This window comes from Cornus florida, unplaced genomic scaffold (genome assembly GCF_030987335.1).
Source record: "Cornus florida cultivar Cherokee Brave unplaced genomic scaffold, ASM3098733v1 CherokeeBrave_3.0.0_Hap2_Chr06, whole genome shotgun sequence".
Taxonomy (NCBI): domain Eukaryota; kingdom Viridiplantae; phylum Streptophyta; class Magnoliopsida; order Cornales; family Cornaceae; genus Cornus; species Cornus florida.
Window position 1 is genome coordinate 89,273,696 of NW_026775576.1, and position 16,634 is coordinate 89,290,329.

At 35.2% G+C, this 16,634-nt stretch overlaps 3 protein-coding genes across 6 annotated transcripts; 1 reads left to right on the forward strand and 2 right to left on the reverse strand.

The window, feature by feature from the left end:
- Positions 1–316: 316 nt before the first annotated feature.
- On the forward strand, positions 317–9,312 carry LOC132312723 (mitochondrial carrier protein MTM1-like). Of its 4 annotated transcripts, none has more exons than XM_059811203.1 (12): positions 317–441; positions 646–735; positions 1,043–1,304; positions 2,891–2,980; positions 4,760–4,888; positions 5,147–5,206; positions 5,334–5,504; positions 5,932–6,034; positions 6,119–6,210; positions 6,302–6,451; positions 7,823–7,881; positions 8,852–9,312. In XM_059811203.1, exons 3-12 carry the CDS (start codon positions 1,101–1,103, stop codon positions 8,979–8,981), a joined length of 1,188 nt encoding a protein of 395 aa, XP_059667186.1. In that variant the 5' UTR covers positions 317–441; positions 646–735; positions 1,043–1,100; the 3' UTR covers positions 8,982–9,312. The 4 variants fall into 4 exon arrangements, with proteins under 4 accessions (XP_059667186.1, XP_059667187.1, XP_059667185.1 ...); XM_059811204.1 differs by having other exon boundaries at positions 389–411; XM_059811202.1 differs by lacking the exon at positions 317–441 and having other exon boundaries at positions 466–735.
- An 846-nt stretch (positions 9,313–10,158) lies between these two features.
- On the reverse strand, positions 10,159–10,942 carry LOC132315013 (arabinogalactan protein 41-like). Its single transcript, XM_059813769.1, has 2 exons — positions 10,766–10,942; positions 10,159–10,642 (listed from the first exon to the last, which is right to left on the reverse strand). Exons 1-2 carry the CDS (start codon positions 10,887–10,889, stop codon positions 10,569–10,571), a joined length of 198 nt encoding a protein of 65 aa, XP_059669752.1. The 5' UTR covers positions 10,890–10,942; the 3' UTR covers positions 10,159–10,568.
- An 870-nt stretch (positions 10,943–11,812) lies between these two features.
- LOC132312724 (uncharacterized) lies at positions 11,813–15,930 on the reverse strand. The gene is made up of 3 exons (XM_059811206.1): positions 15,084–15,930; positions 13,254–14,331; positions 11,813–12,226 (listed from the first exon to the last, which is right to left on the reverse strand). Exons 1-3 carry the CDS (start codon positions 15,817–15,819, stop codon positions 12,040–12,042), a joined length of 2,001 nt encoding a protein of 666 aa, XP_059667189.1. The 5' UTR covers positions 15,820–15,930; the 3' UTR covers positions 11,813–12,039.
- Positions 15,931–16,634: the final 704 nt, after the last annotated feature.

Sequence of the window (16,634 nt, forward strand, 5' to 3'; positions counted from 1 at the left end):
TAGTCATTAAGTTATATTTTATATGTCACGTGACTGTGCATGATCAATTTACCGGTGAGATATTACCGGCCGATCGTCGGATGGAGTAATCGGCAACAAAATTATATAATTCAGAGATATTTTGTAATTTTTGTAGTTTAGGGGAGTTTGTTGTTGATTAGTCTATAGTTCAGGAGTATTTTTTTGCATTTAATTCTTATTATTATTGTAATTTCTTTAAAGCTGGTAAATTATAAAATTCATCCATCTGTTTGGTGCTTTGAATTTTGATTTACCACCCGTGTGACCGGCACCATCTCAGGAACTATATTAGAAACCCTAGAACTTCTAGAAGGTTATTATGGCCATATATATGACTAATGCTGTGTTTGTCTCTCTAATTCAACCTGTCCAAACCACGGAAATCAAAGAGTAGACTATCAAAATGATCTCCCTTTCCGAGTATTTTCACAATTTTCTCCCCTTCTTCTATGACTTTAGTTGCAACAAATAAATAAATAAATAAAATAAAAATATTAAAAAAATAGAATCGTTTTTAGCTCTCTCTTTAGGCATGACCAAACGCAACCCTAATCTAGAGAGTTCTCTATTTCCGTTCTTCCCTGGATTGTTTCTCATTCTCTTTATTTCTTTCCTGTTCTCCAGGGAACTCGGAAGAAAGCTCTTCTCAGAAGCCGCTAATCAAGTCTATGCTCTACCATCATAAGCAAACAACCGAAATTAAAAGATCAACAGGTTCTTCAATTTCTTTTTCCCTTTTTTTAATTTTGTTTCACAAATATGCATTTTAACATTTCTTTCTATCTAAGTTCTGATTTTCTTTTCTATTTATTTTTCTTTTTTTGATTGATTGCGTGTCCGAAAAATGAATAATCTAACGGAGTTTAGCCACCCATTTCAGAGTACCATATATTTGATCAAGTGGGAGAGTTTTAGGGTGATGGGGTGGAGGAATAGGAAACTCTTATGGTTATACATATTTTTAGTACTCTTTCGTTAAAAATTAACCAGTTATTAATCATTTGGCAATGACCCATTTCAGGTTGATTCATTTTGATCAAGTTTTGGATTTAGAGACGGAAACGTGAGGTTCAAAGAGGATGGTAGGAGAACCAGAGCATACCCAAAATCCATGGATGGATACTGAGAAATCCTCAGCAGAAGAAATGGGAGCTTCTCATTCTCAGCCTCACCATTCCTACAACACATCTGATGTCAAATTGGGTTTCCACGAGCGAAGCCTCTCTGCTGCTGGTGCTGCAGTGCTCTCGGCAGTCCTTGTCAACCCACTAGATGTTGTCAAGGCATTTGTTTTAATCTTTTGAAATTTTCAATTTTGTAAATGATTTTCTTTTGATTTTGTGATATATGCCCATTTGTATATTCAAGTTATTCTTTTCTTTATATTGTTATTTATCTATTTTGTAATGTTTTCTGTGTGTTTGTTGGGGATTTATGCTTGGTGTTTTACATACTGTAGGTTTGCTGGTTGCTCTTTTGTGTTTCTTCTTTTGTCCATAGATACAATGCTGTTGTATTATTTGCTAAGTGGTATTTCTATTAATTCATAGTGTATGCCTCTGTTTTCTCTAAACAATTTAGTTTTTATGATTTTAATCTAATTGTAATCAATGGAAAAGTATAATGTATTCTCTGTGTCTTCATCTTCTATTGTGTTTCCTTCATTCCTGTAATGGAATATAGCTGAACTTGTTTTTGTGTTGATTCTTTGGGCACCATTTTAATAAATTCTTCATGGTACAAGTATGATGGTTTTTTCCTGTTATCTTTAAATACTAAGATGTATATTAAATTTGATTTTTAACTTGGATTGAGATGGTCATGGCAAGGGAAGACATCATGGTAGGTCATTTTGGGGTTGAGAATTTTGTTCATTGTTGCTTTCTCTTTCTGGAGTTCATGGGTGTTTCCCAAGACTCTAGTGGACATGCTGGGTGATTGATGAGTAAAAGAGTTTGTGAAAGAATATAGAAAGAGTGGTCAATGGTCATGCTCTATCTCATGTGGTGCATATGAAAGAACTCAGTCGTTCCATTGATGGGGAGGAGAAATTGACTCTAGCTAGATTTATATTTTGTTGTACAGGTGGGCACTCGATAGGGGAACCCCTCCTGGGGCAGTTTTTTAGATTTTACTGGAAATTTTAGTTCTCTGTCTTTTGCTTGAGCTTCTGGATACCCATGTGTACTTGGTTTGCGACCTAAGTAGCAAAGACAGATACGGCAAATCCTAAAAAAAGTAGAACAAGGACACAGTGTTGACATGGCTATTTATAAATGTAAGTTTTTATTTATACACATCTATTGCGTAAGGTCCTGCTCTATCTCTAAGCTTACGCAATTATTTTAATGATTGTTATATGCTACTATTCCACTACTTTGTCATTACAATTAAATTTTTGTTCTACATGAAAAGTTATCATTATCTGCTTCATTTATGTCCATGTGTATAATGTCAATTTTTTACCTAAAGAAGAAAGTTGGAGACACTGAAAAATGTTCACATTATTTTCAAGATTACATTAATCATTTATATTTTCAAGATTGCCAAAGATGGCTACTCTGGATGTGTGTTATATAAGACTTGTGCTAGGGCCATTCCGGAAATGTCGGCCAACTGCTTGGGAATGATTCATGAAACGTTGGGGAAGTTTCGGCGCAGTGTCCAATGTCCATGTTTCGTAGTTTGCTACTCTTTGGGCTTTTTATTTTTATTATGTTTACATTTTGCATAGTTGTAATAAGGTTTTGTGAGTTAAATTTGATTATTCCGTTTATTCGGATTGTTTGAAGAATTTCCTTAACTATGACTACTGAGCGAATTGAAGGATCTATGTATAATGACCACGATTTTTATCCTATTTTTGCAGACGAGGTTGCAAGCACAAGCTGCTGGAGTTTCTCACTCACATCCACTAAGTAACATTATAAGTCGCATGGCGTTTTCTGGACCAAATATGGTATGCTTAAATGCTTTTTGTGAGCCATATCTAGGATATTCTTTGGCCTATAAATCTGCATGATGTTGTTCCATTGATTACTTTTTAGATACCATTGAAGAATTTATAAGAAACAAATCAATCTAACTGATGACTAAGAGTCCAAGACAAGTGCCCCATCTGTCTGCTGTCAAAATTGGTTTTATCAATTCTTACTGGGTGATCTATACACACATATATAATTAAGATACAAACAAATAAATAAAATTTTCAATATATTTATGTTGGATAGATGTGACTTAGGGCTCTGGACACCTGCATCAATGTTATACCCCGACACCATTAGTTAAAGTTTTTTATTTCCTTGAATTTGTTGTAAACTTTAACCTGCATATGATTCTTGAAAAGAATGGACTGAAGGAATTGAAAATTCTTAGAAACAAAATCTAGCTTTAAGCAACTTCATTTCCTACCCTCATTGTTGTAAGGAAAATGATATTAGGAGACTGAAAGCTTTAACCGACTAAAGGAGATGAGAGGGAAAAAATGAAAGAATAAAATGGTTTGGACCCCACATGTACATATCCAGTGGTTATCTTTTAGTCGTTTTGTTTAATCGGCTTATGTAGTGGTATTGTATATCATTACTCTTCTTTTAAAGAAACAGAAAAAGTGCTGGAAAACAGAAAACAGTACAAATATTAATTTGCTTAACAGTTTTGAAAATTCAGAGACTGCCTTTTGTAATTCTATAAAAGTTGTTTTCTGAGTTTTTGAGAGCTATTCTTAGAAAATAGTGAACCAAACAGGCTAGATTTTACAAGTATATCTCTATATATTTAGTGCCACTCGGATGTTCTGTGCAAACGATAGCATTCGTCATGTTTCACATGACATTTGTACTGGAGTCATTTTGTTTACTGTAGCATTGGAATGTCGTCAATTCCATTATTTGTACGAAATTCTCTTCTATATAGTTAATGAATTGGGAAAAAAAACTGTTATCATTTGTTACGTGTCCTAATGATGCATCCACTGGTTCATTTCCTGTGACGACATTTGCATAGGATGATTTGGGCCTTCTAGTATAATGGAATACATAATGGAAGAGTTATTTTTCTATCAAAATTTGTTATTATTTTATATATTCTTGCAGGAATAAATGAGTCTCTAATCGCCATCATATACTGAAATCATTTTCCTTCATGATGTTCATGTTTATTGTGCAAACACATCTTTTTCTTGTTCTTTTGGTCGGATGAATTATATTGCTGGTGTGATAGACTGGTTTATTATCTGTGTGTGGAAATATCCAGAAGAAGCTCAACTTCTTGTGGGTTTTTTAGTCAGTAGCTTTTTTATTTTTTATTTTATTTTATAAATTCCACTAAATATGTGCCAGGAAATGTTTGTGTACTTCTTTGAAGGGAAAAGTATTATACTACAATTCCACCATACACCTTTTTTCCATTTCTTTCAACAAATGTGGTCACTACTTTTCTTCAGTTTGTTAAACTTGGTTTATTTATCAGTCTTAAGGGATTGATACAGTTTGCTAACCCAGTCGAGAGCCTTAATTTCCTAATTTGATCTTCAAATTTACTTTGTTTTCTCCTCTACTCTAAGATTTATGTTTAACTGTTATGTAAAAGTTGATGCACTCTGACTTTCACATTTAACGTGCTCAAAACTCCTTTATCATTGTGCTTTCTAATGGGCTCCTGTTAGATGCGGCCTTTTTGCTCAGTTCTCTTTCTGGGTAAATGAAATTTATTCTGGCGTATGCATTATTTTGTTCAGATGTTTGCTGATCTAAGGTGTTCTCCATCGTGCACACGAGCTGGGCTTCAAGGTACCGTAGTAATTTGTCCTCCTGATTGTTTCCAGTACAGGGGAACACTAGATGTCTTCTACAAAATCATTAGACAGGTTGGTGAGTTTACATAGTCATTTTTAGGTATATTAATATTTCCATTTTTCTGTCAGAAGATGTTAGTTCCAAATGCTGGTTTGTGCCATCCAGCAGAACTGTTTGGTTCAACCATATGGGCACCACATACAGTTATTTGATTACGAAAGGCATTGTAGTATATGTTTTAGCAGCTGTGGTTTATATACTAGTGTGGATCTTGTGTTCAGCATCTAATGCAATTGTTCCAGATGTTTAACAGGGCTAACTTTTTGCAGGAAGGATTTGCGAGGCTATGGAGAGGCACCAATGCAGGACTTGCACTGGCTATACCAACTGTAAGTTCCTAGGCAACTCAGGCTCTGTTGTTTTCTATTGGCACAATGCATTGTTGGGATTTTGTTGGATGTGCATGATTATTTATTGTAAGCTTATATTCCTGGTTAAATTTTGTTCTCTAAGCAGGTAGGGATCTATCTGCCATGCTATGACATTTTCCGCGACAAGTTAGAGGAATACACAACCCAAAATGCTCCAGGCTTGACACCCTATGCCCCTCTAGTGGCAGGCTCAATGGCACGCTCATTAGCTTGCACTTCCTGCTACCCTATTGAACTTGCTAGAACCCGCATGCAGGTACTTCTTGTATTGATTTTTGATATATATATATTTTAATTTATTACCTCAGTGTGATGGGTGGATGTGGACAAATTCTTAGTAGTGTTAATTAAATTAAATATATGAGAGTTCACATTCCTCACAGGCACTATTAAATTCATTTACTTATATAAACTCTTCATAAACTTTCTGGCTTTAAGGGGATTTTGGAAGGGGTGGCGGTGCTAATTGCAATCTTGGGTACCCTAATTTTTCATGAATAATTTTTTTATGCTATGATACTGTAAATAATAAGCTAAAATTGCCATTATCTTCATGATTTATTCTTTATATTGTTTTCCCCCTCGAATTCCCTAGTAGCTTTTTGCTGCACTTACGGAGTATTACATTTTTTTTAGTTGTGGCTTCTTAATCCAGGTTTTTTATGACATTATTGTCTTGATAGGCATTTAAGGAGATCCATAGTGGTAAGAAGCCTCCTGGAATATGGAAGACTTTGGTTGAGGTCACCTCTCATGTCAAGAGCACAAACAACCTTCAGAACATCTGTAAGTATTAGATTTGCTACCAATGGGAACATTGCAACAAATAATTCTATAAGCTTGTATTATCACTTACGCTTCCTGTTACAGTGCAAAACTACCGCGTCCTATGGACTGGCCTTGGGGCACAGCTTGCTCGTGATGTACCTTTCTCTGCAATCTGTTGGTCGACTCTTGAACCTGTGAGTGTCTATTCTCATAACTGTATTCTGGATCTGGTTTGTACGTATATTCTGTGTTTTGAATTTTTTATTTTTTAAATAATATGTACAGATCAGGAGAAGACTTCTTAGTCTGGTAGGTGAGGATTCCAAAGCAGCCAGTGTCCTTGGGGCAAATTTCTCTGCTGGTTTTGTTGCAGGAAGTCTTGCTGCTGCTGCTACGTGTCCACTAGATGTTGCAAAAACCCGGAGGCAGATAGAGGTTTATTCAAAACCAAATTTATCTTTCTGTATTGGGGGAAGTAGACAACATTTATTTCTATTAGGATAATATTTGGCAGCCTGTTTATGCACTTTATGTATCTTACGTTATTGTGTATTTTCCTTTTAAGTGTGGTTGCCAACTATTGCACATCTTTTTTTATATTCTGTAAGATCTTTCTTAGATTGTGTGCACATGATGTTTCAGTTGTAATTAAAAAGGATCTTTAATTATAAAAGACATACCTTTCCTGCAACACATGAGACTTTTTTTTTTTGTCTTTTTTCGGAAGGAACACACGAGACTTTCCTTCTGTTGGTGGTGAGGTTCCTATGTTGATTGTTGTATTAGAGTTCCTCAGTTCTTTGCATACAAACCTTTACCAACACACTTCATTTAGAGTGCATGACTAAATTCAATGACAAGTGACATGGATAAGACTATTCTCATCTATCCTCTTTCTCTTTGCTTTCGTATCCTACTCTTTCTTCTGTTTTGGTACACCATTAAAGCTAACTGTGGAGTTTTGTCTCTATTTTGCTCTTGGGAATTTAAGACATTCTGCAACTTGCTAACTACTCTTACAACATATTCACAAGGATATGTCATGTAGTGAATATGAACAAAACACAATCATTGTAATCGTTTATGTTGCGTTTGGGAGCACCAAATTGGCACCTTGGAATTGAATTGGAATTGGAGAAAGATTAGTTGAAACTTCGAACTAAATTTTCTCCAATTCCAATTCCTATTTTATAATGCCGATTCAAAGTTCCCAAACATAGCATTATTACTGAAGTTTTTAACTGAATGGAATTTGACTTTGATTTGTTGAAGAACTATTATTGTGACCATCTGATCAGGTTTTGTTGTTTTTGGAGACAGTTTAGTGGTGGTTTCCAGTTTTTAGTGCTGTACTCTGCATGTGCTTAGCATGCTCTTTTGCTTGTTGATGCATGAGCTTTCTTAATTACATATGAATGCTTTCTCTCTCACTCACACACACACACACACACACACACACACAGGAACCAAAGCATGACCTGTTGTCTTAGTTGGTGTACATAAACAATATCCATTGTCCATTCCAAATGAGCCAGTGTGCATCCCTCCCTAGTTTATCATTTGCTTTCATATGTTGCCGTTGTGGATCTGAATGGCTTTTTTAATTTATTTTTTGGTTGAATATGGATCTGAATGGTTGACATGTAAAAGATGATATTTTTTTATAATTTAAATATAATGTTACACTTAAAAACTGCTGAACGAAAAAAAAGAGAGGTGGAAGCTTACATATAATTCTTTAGATATGAGGATATACACTAGTCTGCTGTAATCATATCTTCTAATATATGTTCTCTCTCTTTTCAGAAGGATCCTGCCAGGGCATTAAGGATGACGACAAGGCAAACACTAATGGAGATCTGGAGGTACATGTCTTCCTTAACTGTATTTATATAGTAAAGCAATATTTTATATACATGATCGAAATGAAAGATCAACATAAACGTGGTAGGTATACTTGTGGGTTCCTTCTTGTCCGATAAATATGATGGAACGCTGTTGTGGTTTTAATACGGTGGACATGCTACCACCAAACCACTTGATCCGAGGGTCCAAACAGTCCAATGATCATAACTTTTCATGTTCCACACTCTCTTGGACATATATTGGACACTGGCACGTTTCAACACCATCGATGTATTCATAATTTAAAAATGTTTACTATTTCTGACACTTCTGGACACTTGGCCAACACTTCCCTGATATTTGGCCAACCCTTTCACACAATTTCCAACATAAGTCTTAAATAACACGAACACATCTAGACTAATCAAAAACTGGAAAACCCAATATATCACATCTCAAAGTTTCCTACTTTTTTTCTTTAAGAAATATGACACACACTTGGTCACAAGTCAATTATAAAATGATACCTTCTAATATAGACTAAAAACATAATGACAAAGTAGTAGTGGAGTAGTAGCATAAATAATAATACTAATCATTACAATATTCACATTATCTTTTAAATTATGTTACTCTTAGTATAGACATTAAAAATTAATCAAAAGTTTCATAGAAATCTGACTCAATAGATGTATGTAAATAAAAAATTATGTTTTTATATAATCGTGTACGTGTGCATATTCTACTTCTATTAGGATTCTTTGTGTGGATGTCCCCGTGACCCATATCCGTGTGGAATCTCTTCATGGGGATCTTACATACACCTTTTGATCTTTTATATTGGTTGCATGAAGTACATTTGAACCAAGCAAATAAGTGCGCACACAAATTGCCTATTGACATGCTAATGTGTTGATCTCTTTACAAATGCCACTATTCTTGTACATTGACTGCCAAATGATTCCTGAATTTAAAATTTGTTTGGAGCAGGGACGGCGGGATGAGGGGACTGTTTACAGGTGTTGGTCCTCGTGTTGGTCGGGCAGGCCCTTCCGTTGGGATTGTGGTTTCATTCTATGAAGTTGTAAAGTATGTTCTACATCATCAATATGCAACCTGATGAAAAGGTTGGTGGGGAGAGCTGCTGTTCCCCCAAAAGTTGATTCTTTTCTGAATTTTGTTGCTCATTCATAGAAGGCTGGCAGTATTCGCTGACTTAGCAAAGGAACTTGTTTCAAAGAAAATTTAGTAGCTTTTATGTGGATATTATAGCATGCAGACGAGCAGTTTTGTTCACGGTAGATGCTCTTCTGAAGGCCTGCCAATGCAGGAAATAATTTTTTTCTCCCAATTTAGGCTGTTAAGTTATTACTTCTCATGTTGAGAAGAAATTTTGTAACATTTGGTCTTTTAGTAAGCAATTTTTTCTGAGTTGATCTCAGTTAAAGTTATTATGGCTTTTCAACTCTCTCTCTCTCTCTATATTTATATATTCTGGTTTATTTGTGGGGGGTTAAAATACAGTGACCTTTCTTAAGGTTTGAGCAAAATTACACTAGGGTAGGCCGTTTATTACTTTAGACTTTTTCTATACCCGTTCGCAAGCAGCCAAAAGTGAATTTGAGTATGAAAAGTAAGTAATGCTATGATTTTATATTTTATATATGAATTGACAAAATTATCATTTTATAAAAGTTGGTCAACAAGTTTATCAAGGAAAAACAGTAGTGGTTAGTGTTGAATGCACTTCTTAAATCTTAGGGGAGGTTAAAGTAATAAATGTTGAATGGTATATTCATGTATGATTTGTTAAAACCTCAGAGGAGGTCGGTGTAATTTAACTGTAGTTTTGGGAGTAGGAAATAAGCTCTGTAGAAAGTTACCCAAAAAGACCTCAAGATTTCATAAATTCAAAAACAAACACCACTACTAAAAGAAGCAGTAGTAAAGCAGCTTAATTTATATGTTTATATCCCAAAAGATTGCCGAGAACAGACAAAATTTAGCAGTCAAAGTGCTTTTCTTCAATTTCAAATTTTCTCTAAATAATTTTTTTCCAAACCAAAATTTAAAATTATTTATGTACCAAGTTATATTCTCTGGTCTCAAAACTTTCTCCGTGCAGGACATACAAAAAAACTTATCTAGCTTTGTACTAATGTTGCCTTGTGATTACAGATCTAACAAGTAAACCTCATAGGATCAATGAGTAAACCTAGTTGAGAATTGGCATTATTTGTAAGTATTTTCAGTTTGTCAGCATGAATTTTTATATATATATATATATATATATATATATATATTTTGTAACTAGCTTTAATTTTTATTAATAATAAAAAACATGCAAAAGGAAAACATTAACCCCAGATAGTCTCTAGTCCAATGGGATGATTTTGGACATGTGGATAATGATTGTGAGTGTTTACTTTTAAAAATAAAAAAAAATTATTAAAAAAAAAAATAACTAAATAAGAGCAAGTGTTGACACCAATAAAGAATGGAATGAGCCCCTACAATCAAAATACCCTATAATCAAAATGTGCAACACCAACAAAACCCCACCTACAGAAGAATTCAATTCACCTCCTTTTCCTCCCTAATAAATGAAAACACCTCCTATTAACAAGCCAATCACTATTCATACTTTCTCTCTCTCTCAGAACAACTTTGCAGGGGATTTAAAATATTGAGATGTCCATAAATAAATTCAGTGAATGAGGTATGTGAGCACCAGAGCCACCAGCATTAGCACATATGCTATCCCTTGATCTATTGATGTCCCTGACACACAAAATTATAAATTAGTTCAAACAGCCCATCAACCCAAACATTTTATTTATTTTTTCTATAACTTTCCTCCCAACCAAACATGAAAAAGTTATATATATATATATATATATATACCGTCACTGGTGGGAGCCGGAGCTGGAGCAGGAGCAGTGGAATCAGCCACAGCGGCAGGGAAAACAACGGCGAAGATGAGAGCGACAATGGTCATGGCTACAAATGAAGCTCTTGGAACCTCCATTTTTATGAATGAAGAAAGGAGAGAGAGAGGACAGAATGTTGAGGAAAGGCAGAGTGATTTTGATGAAGACAGGAGTGTGTATATATATATAGAGGTCTTAAAATGGGTTATATTCGAAATGGGCCCAACCACACAAAGAAATTGGGCCCACCAGCCATGTGACCGTTTTTTTGCTTTTCTGGCTTTTGCTCTGTTTTGCTGCGGTAGTTGCCACTCTGTCCCTGATTCTCAGTTGTTGCTTGCCAACATAGCTGATTCTTTTATTTATTACTAATTATTATTTATTACTATTATTTTTGAAGCATCACTGATTGAATTGATGCAAATCTTTTATTTTTCCTGAAATGGACCTTGTATGCCTGCAGAATGACGAGTCTGTCCTTCATGGGTTGGGCTTGGGCTTTCTATGATGGTCAATGAGCCCAACTAGGGTCACCCGCCCGAGTTCTTGGTTGAATGGAAATTGATTGCAGAAGATGATTTTATTCTATAATTAAGAGGTGAATTAAGATGGTTTGGACATGTGTAAAGAAAATCTTTAAACATGTCAAATAAAAAAATAAAAAAAATGACATATTCTAAGGAAAGAGAGAGTTTTAAATGAAGTTATAGCCTTAAATAGAGCCAAATAAAAATTTATGTAGCCGAGCTAATTGGAAAAATACTTGGGTTGTTATTGTTGTAATAAGATGAGGGTTAGTGGGTCACTCCTTAATTACTAGATTATTACCTGAGGACTCTATCACAAAACCAAAAATAAAGCTGCATTTATTAAAGAAAACAAAAACTTGTAGCTGAAAATAAAATTTACAAAAATTTCCTAGAGTAGACAAGTACTATTAGTATATGCCTTCTTTTTTAGTTTGAGTCTGGCTTGTTACCCTGTCCCTTTCTAAACTTATGATTAAACAAACACAACAGGCTTAGAAATATAAGCATTTTATATATCATTGTTGCTATGTTAGTAATCAGTATATACGTTGCAGAGCATGGAAAACATTCAAAATACCATCCTCTAATTACTTTTGCCCAATATATACATATACACACAACATCTAACATTCAAGATACCATCCTTTAATTACTTTTGCCCAATATATACATATACAACATCTAACATTCCAAATACCATCCTCTAAGGCAGGCCATGTCAGTCGGGAAGAAAAAGGGGATCCTCCTTGTTGCTGTAGATTGAGAACAATTGCTTAGAGTAGCGAGTTGCCAGTGTTCTGCAGAGTTCAAGGCCCTTGTGATTATACTCTTGTAACTCCTCCACAGATTTATTTAGATCGCCTTCCGGGTCTCCATCAATAAGGAACTCAGCAATATTAGTGCCCCTAAAAGACCATAAAAGAAACTTTCAACCACGAGTCCAGAAAACCAATATAATATGTTTATCAGCCAAACATATCTAGAAGTACATCTGTAATTCAAAATGACAGAATGAGAACATATCTACAAGTACATCTGTAATTCAAAATGACAGAATGAGATACGATGTTTCCACTTTGCTGGATAAACCCAGTACTGTGATGGCATGTCACTACCGAATCATGGGCAATTTTTTATATACTCACGAATTCAGTACATGATGCATACAAAATTGCGTCTTTTCACTCTTGTTCAGCAGCTGGAGGTGTTATGAAGCACATTAGCCAAGGGAAGTGTATTTTCAATTACCCACATACAACAATTTCCCTTTCCCAAGAAGGCAAGTTGATGGATGTTGGAAAAATGGCCTCATCTCAGAGAACTCTAGTCATTTACAGGCAGTTCAGATTCTGCATGAAAATGTATAGCTTATTCTAGAAATAAATAAATGAATTATTAGTGTCTCACAACTATGATTGATTAGAAACTTGACTATACTGAAGATGTACTACAACCTCTCGTCGATCTTAACAACGATTAAATCGCAAATACAAGAAACTCAACTGATAATGGAAAATATGCATAAACACAATTGTGTTTTCCTCTAGAGTAGAAGTGAGGAGTCATTTGTAAAAATGAGTTTCTGTAGAACGAAGGTAACATAGAGAGGATGCATGTCTTGGGAACAAGCATGTACAAGTACATAGGTACATCTCCTCAATCAAGGAGACACGTGAATAATTAATGCCTTCATTTATACTGATCAGGTATAATTTTGAAGACCGTGCCAACAAAGATTAACAATCTAAATATTGGATTTAAGTAACTTCTCATTTATTGATCTCTTTTTTTACACGTTTGGGAGCACAGTTTGTGCATCAGTGAATGTTGTTTGGTTGATATTATGTAATTGAAATGTATATATGTTGATGAATTATAATAGTGTGCGTGTGTAGTTAACTACATCACTCTATTATGCTTCATAATCCATACCTGAGTGCATCACATTGGCTAAACCCTCGCTGGTTGGAGTATATTGTTCCCTTGCTGGATCTTTCCTCAGTAGTTTGCTGCCGATAGAGAGCACATACGGCCTTCATGCACAGTTCGGGATCCTTACCAAATGCAGCAAGCATATCTGCCTCAAACTCCCAATTTGATTTATGACCTCTGTTCCTTCTAATTCTAGATATAATTTCACTGAAGTCTGTATTGTCATCAGATACATCTTCCGATTCAGAGGAAGCTTTATCAACATCGGAAGACTTAGAACAGTCAGAGCTATCAACGATAAATCCACCCAAGCTTTCTCCCTCACTCTCTGATCCATCCTCTTCCATTTCATCGTCTTCAACATCCTCATTAGTAGGGATGCTAGGATGATTTTTAGTTTCACTGTATTTCGCAATCCTACGAGATTTTCTTTGTGAACCACCTTTGATTTCACATTGCGGCATGGGAGTGACAGATTCTCTGACTTTGTCCCCAGATACAGCCACAGTCACTGAGCAGCTATTCAAATGAGAATCTGTTGGGTCGTGATATAATTCCTGGAGATGCTTCCTCCTGATCTCACAAATTGGAATATTATCATCATCACTCTCACTGTCACTAATTACAATATTGGGAGCTCTTTTTCGTTTGGGAGTTTTGATATACAGAGAATTCCCCTTGTAACCACCCATATCTTCCTCATTGCTCTGGTATACAAGAGACTTCTTTATGCTATTGTTAGAAGCCATTTTCTTTTCATTATCCTTGATGCATCCTAATGTAAAATCAGTTGGAACATAAACCACTTTGTTCCCTTGAATCTCAAGATTAGGAATATCAGAACTGATAGTATCTGGTTCATCATTGCTGTCACATATATCAATGACATGAACAGAAGCAGATCTTGAACCACCTGGCGTTGACGGAGCCATCTTCTTGTTGGAGCACCCTTCTTCTCCAAAGGCCAACTGCTTTCTAACTCGGCGATTATTGTACAATTCGGTTTCCATAAGGGTACTTCTATTTCCTCCCTCAACATGTATGGACTGCCTACCTGGCGTTTCGACCAAGGACATGCCTGCTAGGCAACAAATGATTTGAAAAGGGAAGTAAGATTTTTGTAAACTAACTGTGCATACACAATCAGGTAAAAATATTTAGTCTTACAATGTGAATTATTTCAACCAAAGAAAGTTTGATGCTGGTATAAGTCCATTGTTCTATACTCATATCAATTATCACTTTAGGACACCAGGCATAATAAGTCACAATGATATCATGGGCCCCATTGGAAGCTATATAATAATATACTAGATAAGATAGGTTAGATTGAAACCCCATTACTGGAAACAATAAAGTTCATTAGGTTATAGATTGAAACCTTATTTTCAGAAACAATAAGGTGTACCACACAACGCACATTGTTTCGATGGCCCAATATTTTGAATTGATTAACATGCACACAACCAAAAAGGACCAAATTACAAATAAAGCAATTGTATCATGAAAGCCTCGCACCATGAGTTTGTGACCACCACCACCATGGGGTCAAGGGTGCACACCTCACAGAATCTCAATCCAATGACAGAGCGCAAGCTCACTTGCTCTCATGATAGGTTTTTCCTTTTAATAAATGTGTAACATTACCTATGCCTGCATTATCTATGTGCATAATAGCTAATCATGGAATAGAAAGAATCACTCTTGGCAAAAAAAGAGAATTGGGGTTCTAGTTCCTACGGCTTGCATATATTTGCATAAATGAATCAAATGGCAAAGTTAACAGCTATTGTAAAAGAGCAACTATCTTGATGATGAGATATCTGATACCTGTCATGTGCAGTTCTCCAGTTCCTTCAAGAGGGAAACAAGATGAGCCTTCAATACCTGCAACCCTTGTTCCCTCACCATCCACCACTTTCTCTTCCACTTGCAAATGCCCTAAACTGGTCCTAAAACTGATTCCATCTTTTACCTCACTTTCTTCACTGGTTTTCTTTACAAACACTTCTGGTGATCCCAAACCCACATTTCTCAATACCGAAATCTCCTTCTCCAACTCTAGCACTCGTGACTCCAATTCTTTCCCTTTCACTTTCCAAACCTCAGTTTCGCTTTCAGCCCTTTTCTTCTCACAGTCCAAAACCTTATTCTCAATCATCAACTGAACAACCTTCTCTTCATCATTCTCCTCAGTCAAATCAACTATCTTTCCCATTGCCCCATTTCTTTCACTAGAAACTTTGCTATCGTTTTCAACCCTAGTTATCTGATCTCGAAGTTCAAGATTCCTTTTCTTCAAAACCCATAGCTCATCGACAGTGGCAATATTCTCAGCTTCCAATGCCCTAAACTTAGCCTCAAGCAATTCGAATTCATTGTTCCTATTCTGAAGCTTTAATTCCAATTCACAACACCTGTTTCTGCAATTTTCCATCTCTCTCTCTGAATCATCCACAGAAACTACAACACTACCTTCCATTCGCTTCAAGCTCGTCCCAGTATCAACCTTCAAAGGTTTTTGATCTAACTTGATCATCAACACGCACGGAATTGCAATAATCATTGATCATTCATGGTCGTTCTTTCCCATGAAACCCTAGAGAAGAAGTCGCCTAAAATAAATTTTTTTCTTTTTTCTTTTTTCTTTTTTCTTCTTTCTCCCTGTACTTCTAGTTACCACGGAGTAATAGTTTTAGAAGTAAATTACACTTAAGTCCCCTCTAGCTAGGGTTTATTACACTTAATTATTTTATTTTATTATTATTACGTCTTCTTTTTTGTGTGAGCGTGTTCTTTTTTTTTTTTTTTGAATAATTACTGTTCTCTCTATTGGAGTCGCATGTGGTATGACAAACAAAAATCGACTCTTACCATCAGTTCACAAAATGTAAGTAGAAAACAGATAATTATAATTATTCAAAATATAAGGGAGTTAAGTGTAATTTATCCATAGTTTTCGGCTGCAGAACTTTTTTTTTAATTACCGAATTTTCATTATTTTGTTAATTTTTTTTATATTAACCCTCTTACCATGATGATATCTTTGATTAATTTGATGTATTATAATTTAATAAATCTTGTATTGAGAAATGCGTTTGTATATAGACTTATTACGGCTTTTGAACGAGACTTAGTTGTTGGGAATTTAGATTTATAATTACATTTTTTATTCTTTCTCAATCAGAGCTCAATAATGATTTGAGATCGAGCTAAAAATTGGTTAAAAAACCCAAATGATGTGAGTATGAATTTGAGAAGTAATTTTCGAATTAAGTTTGAACACTAATACACAAATGCCTAAGTTCATTTACAACTTTCCAAATGGTTCACTTGTACCATCGCCAGAAAAATGAGAGTGAGAGAAATAAAGAGAGCTTG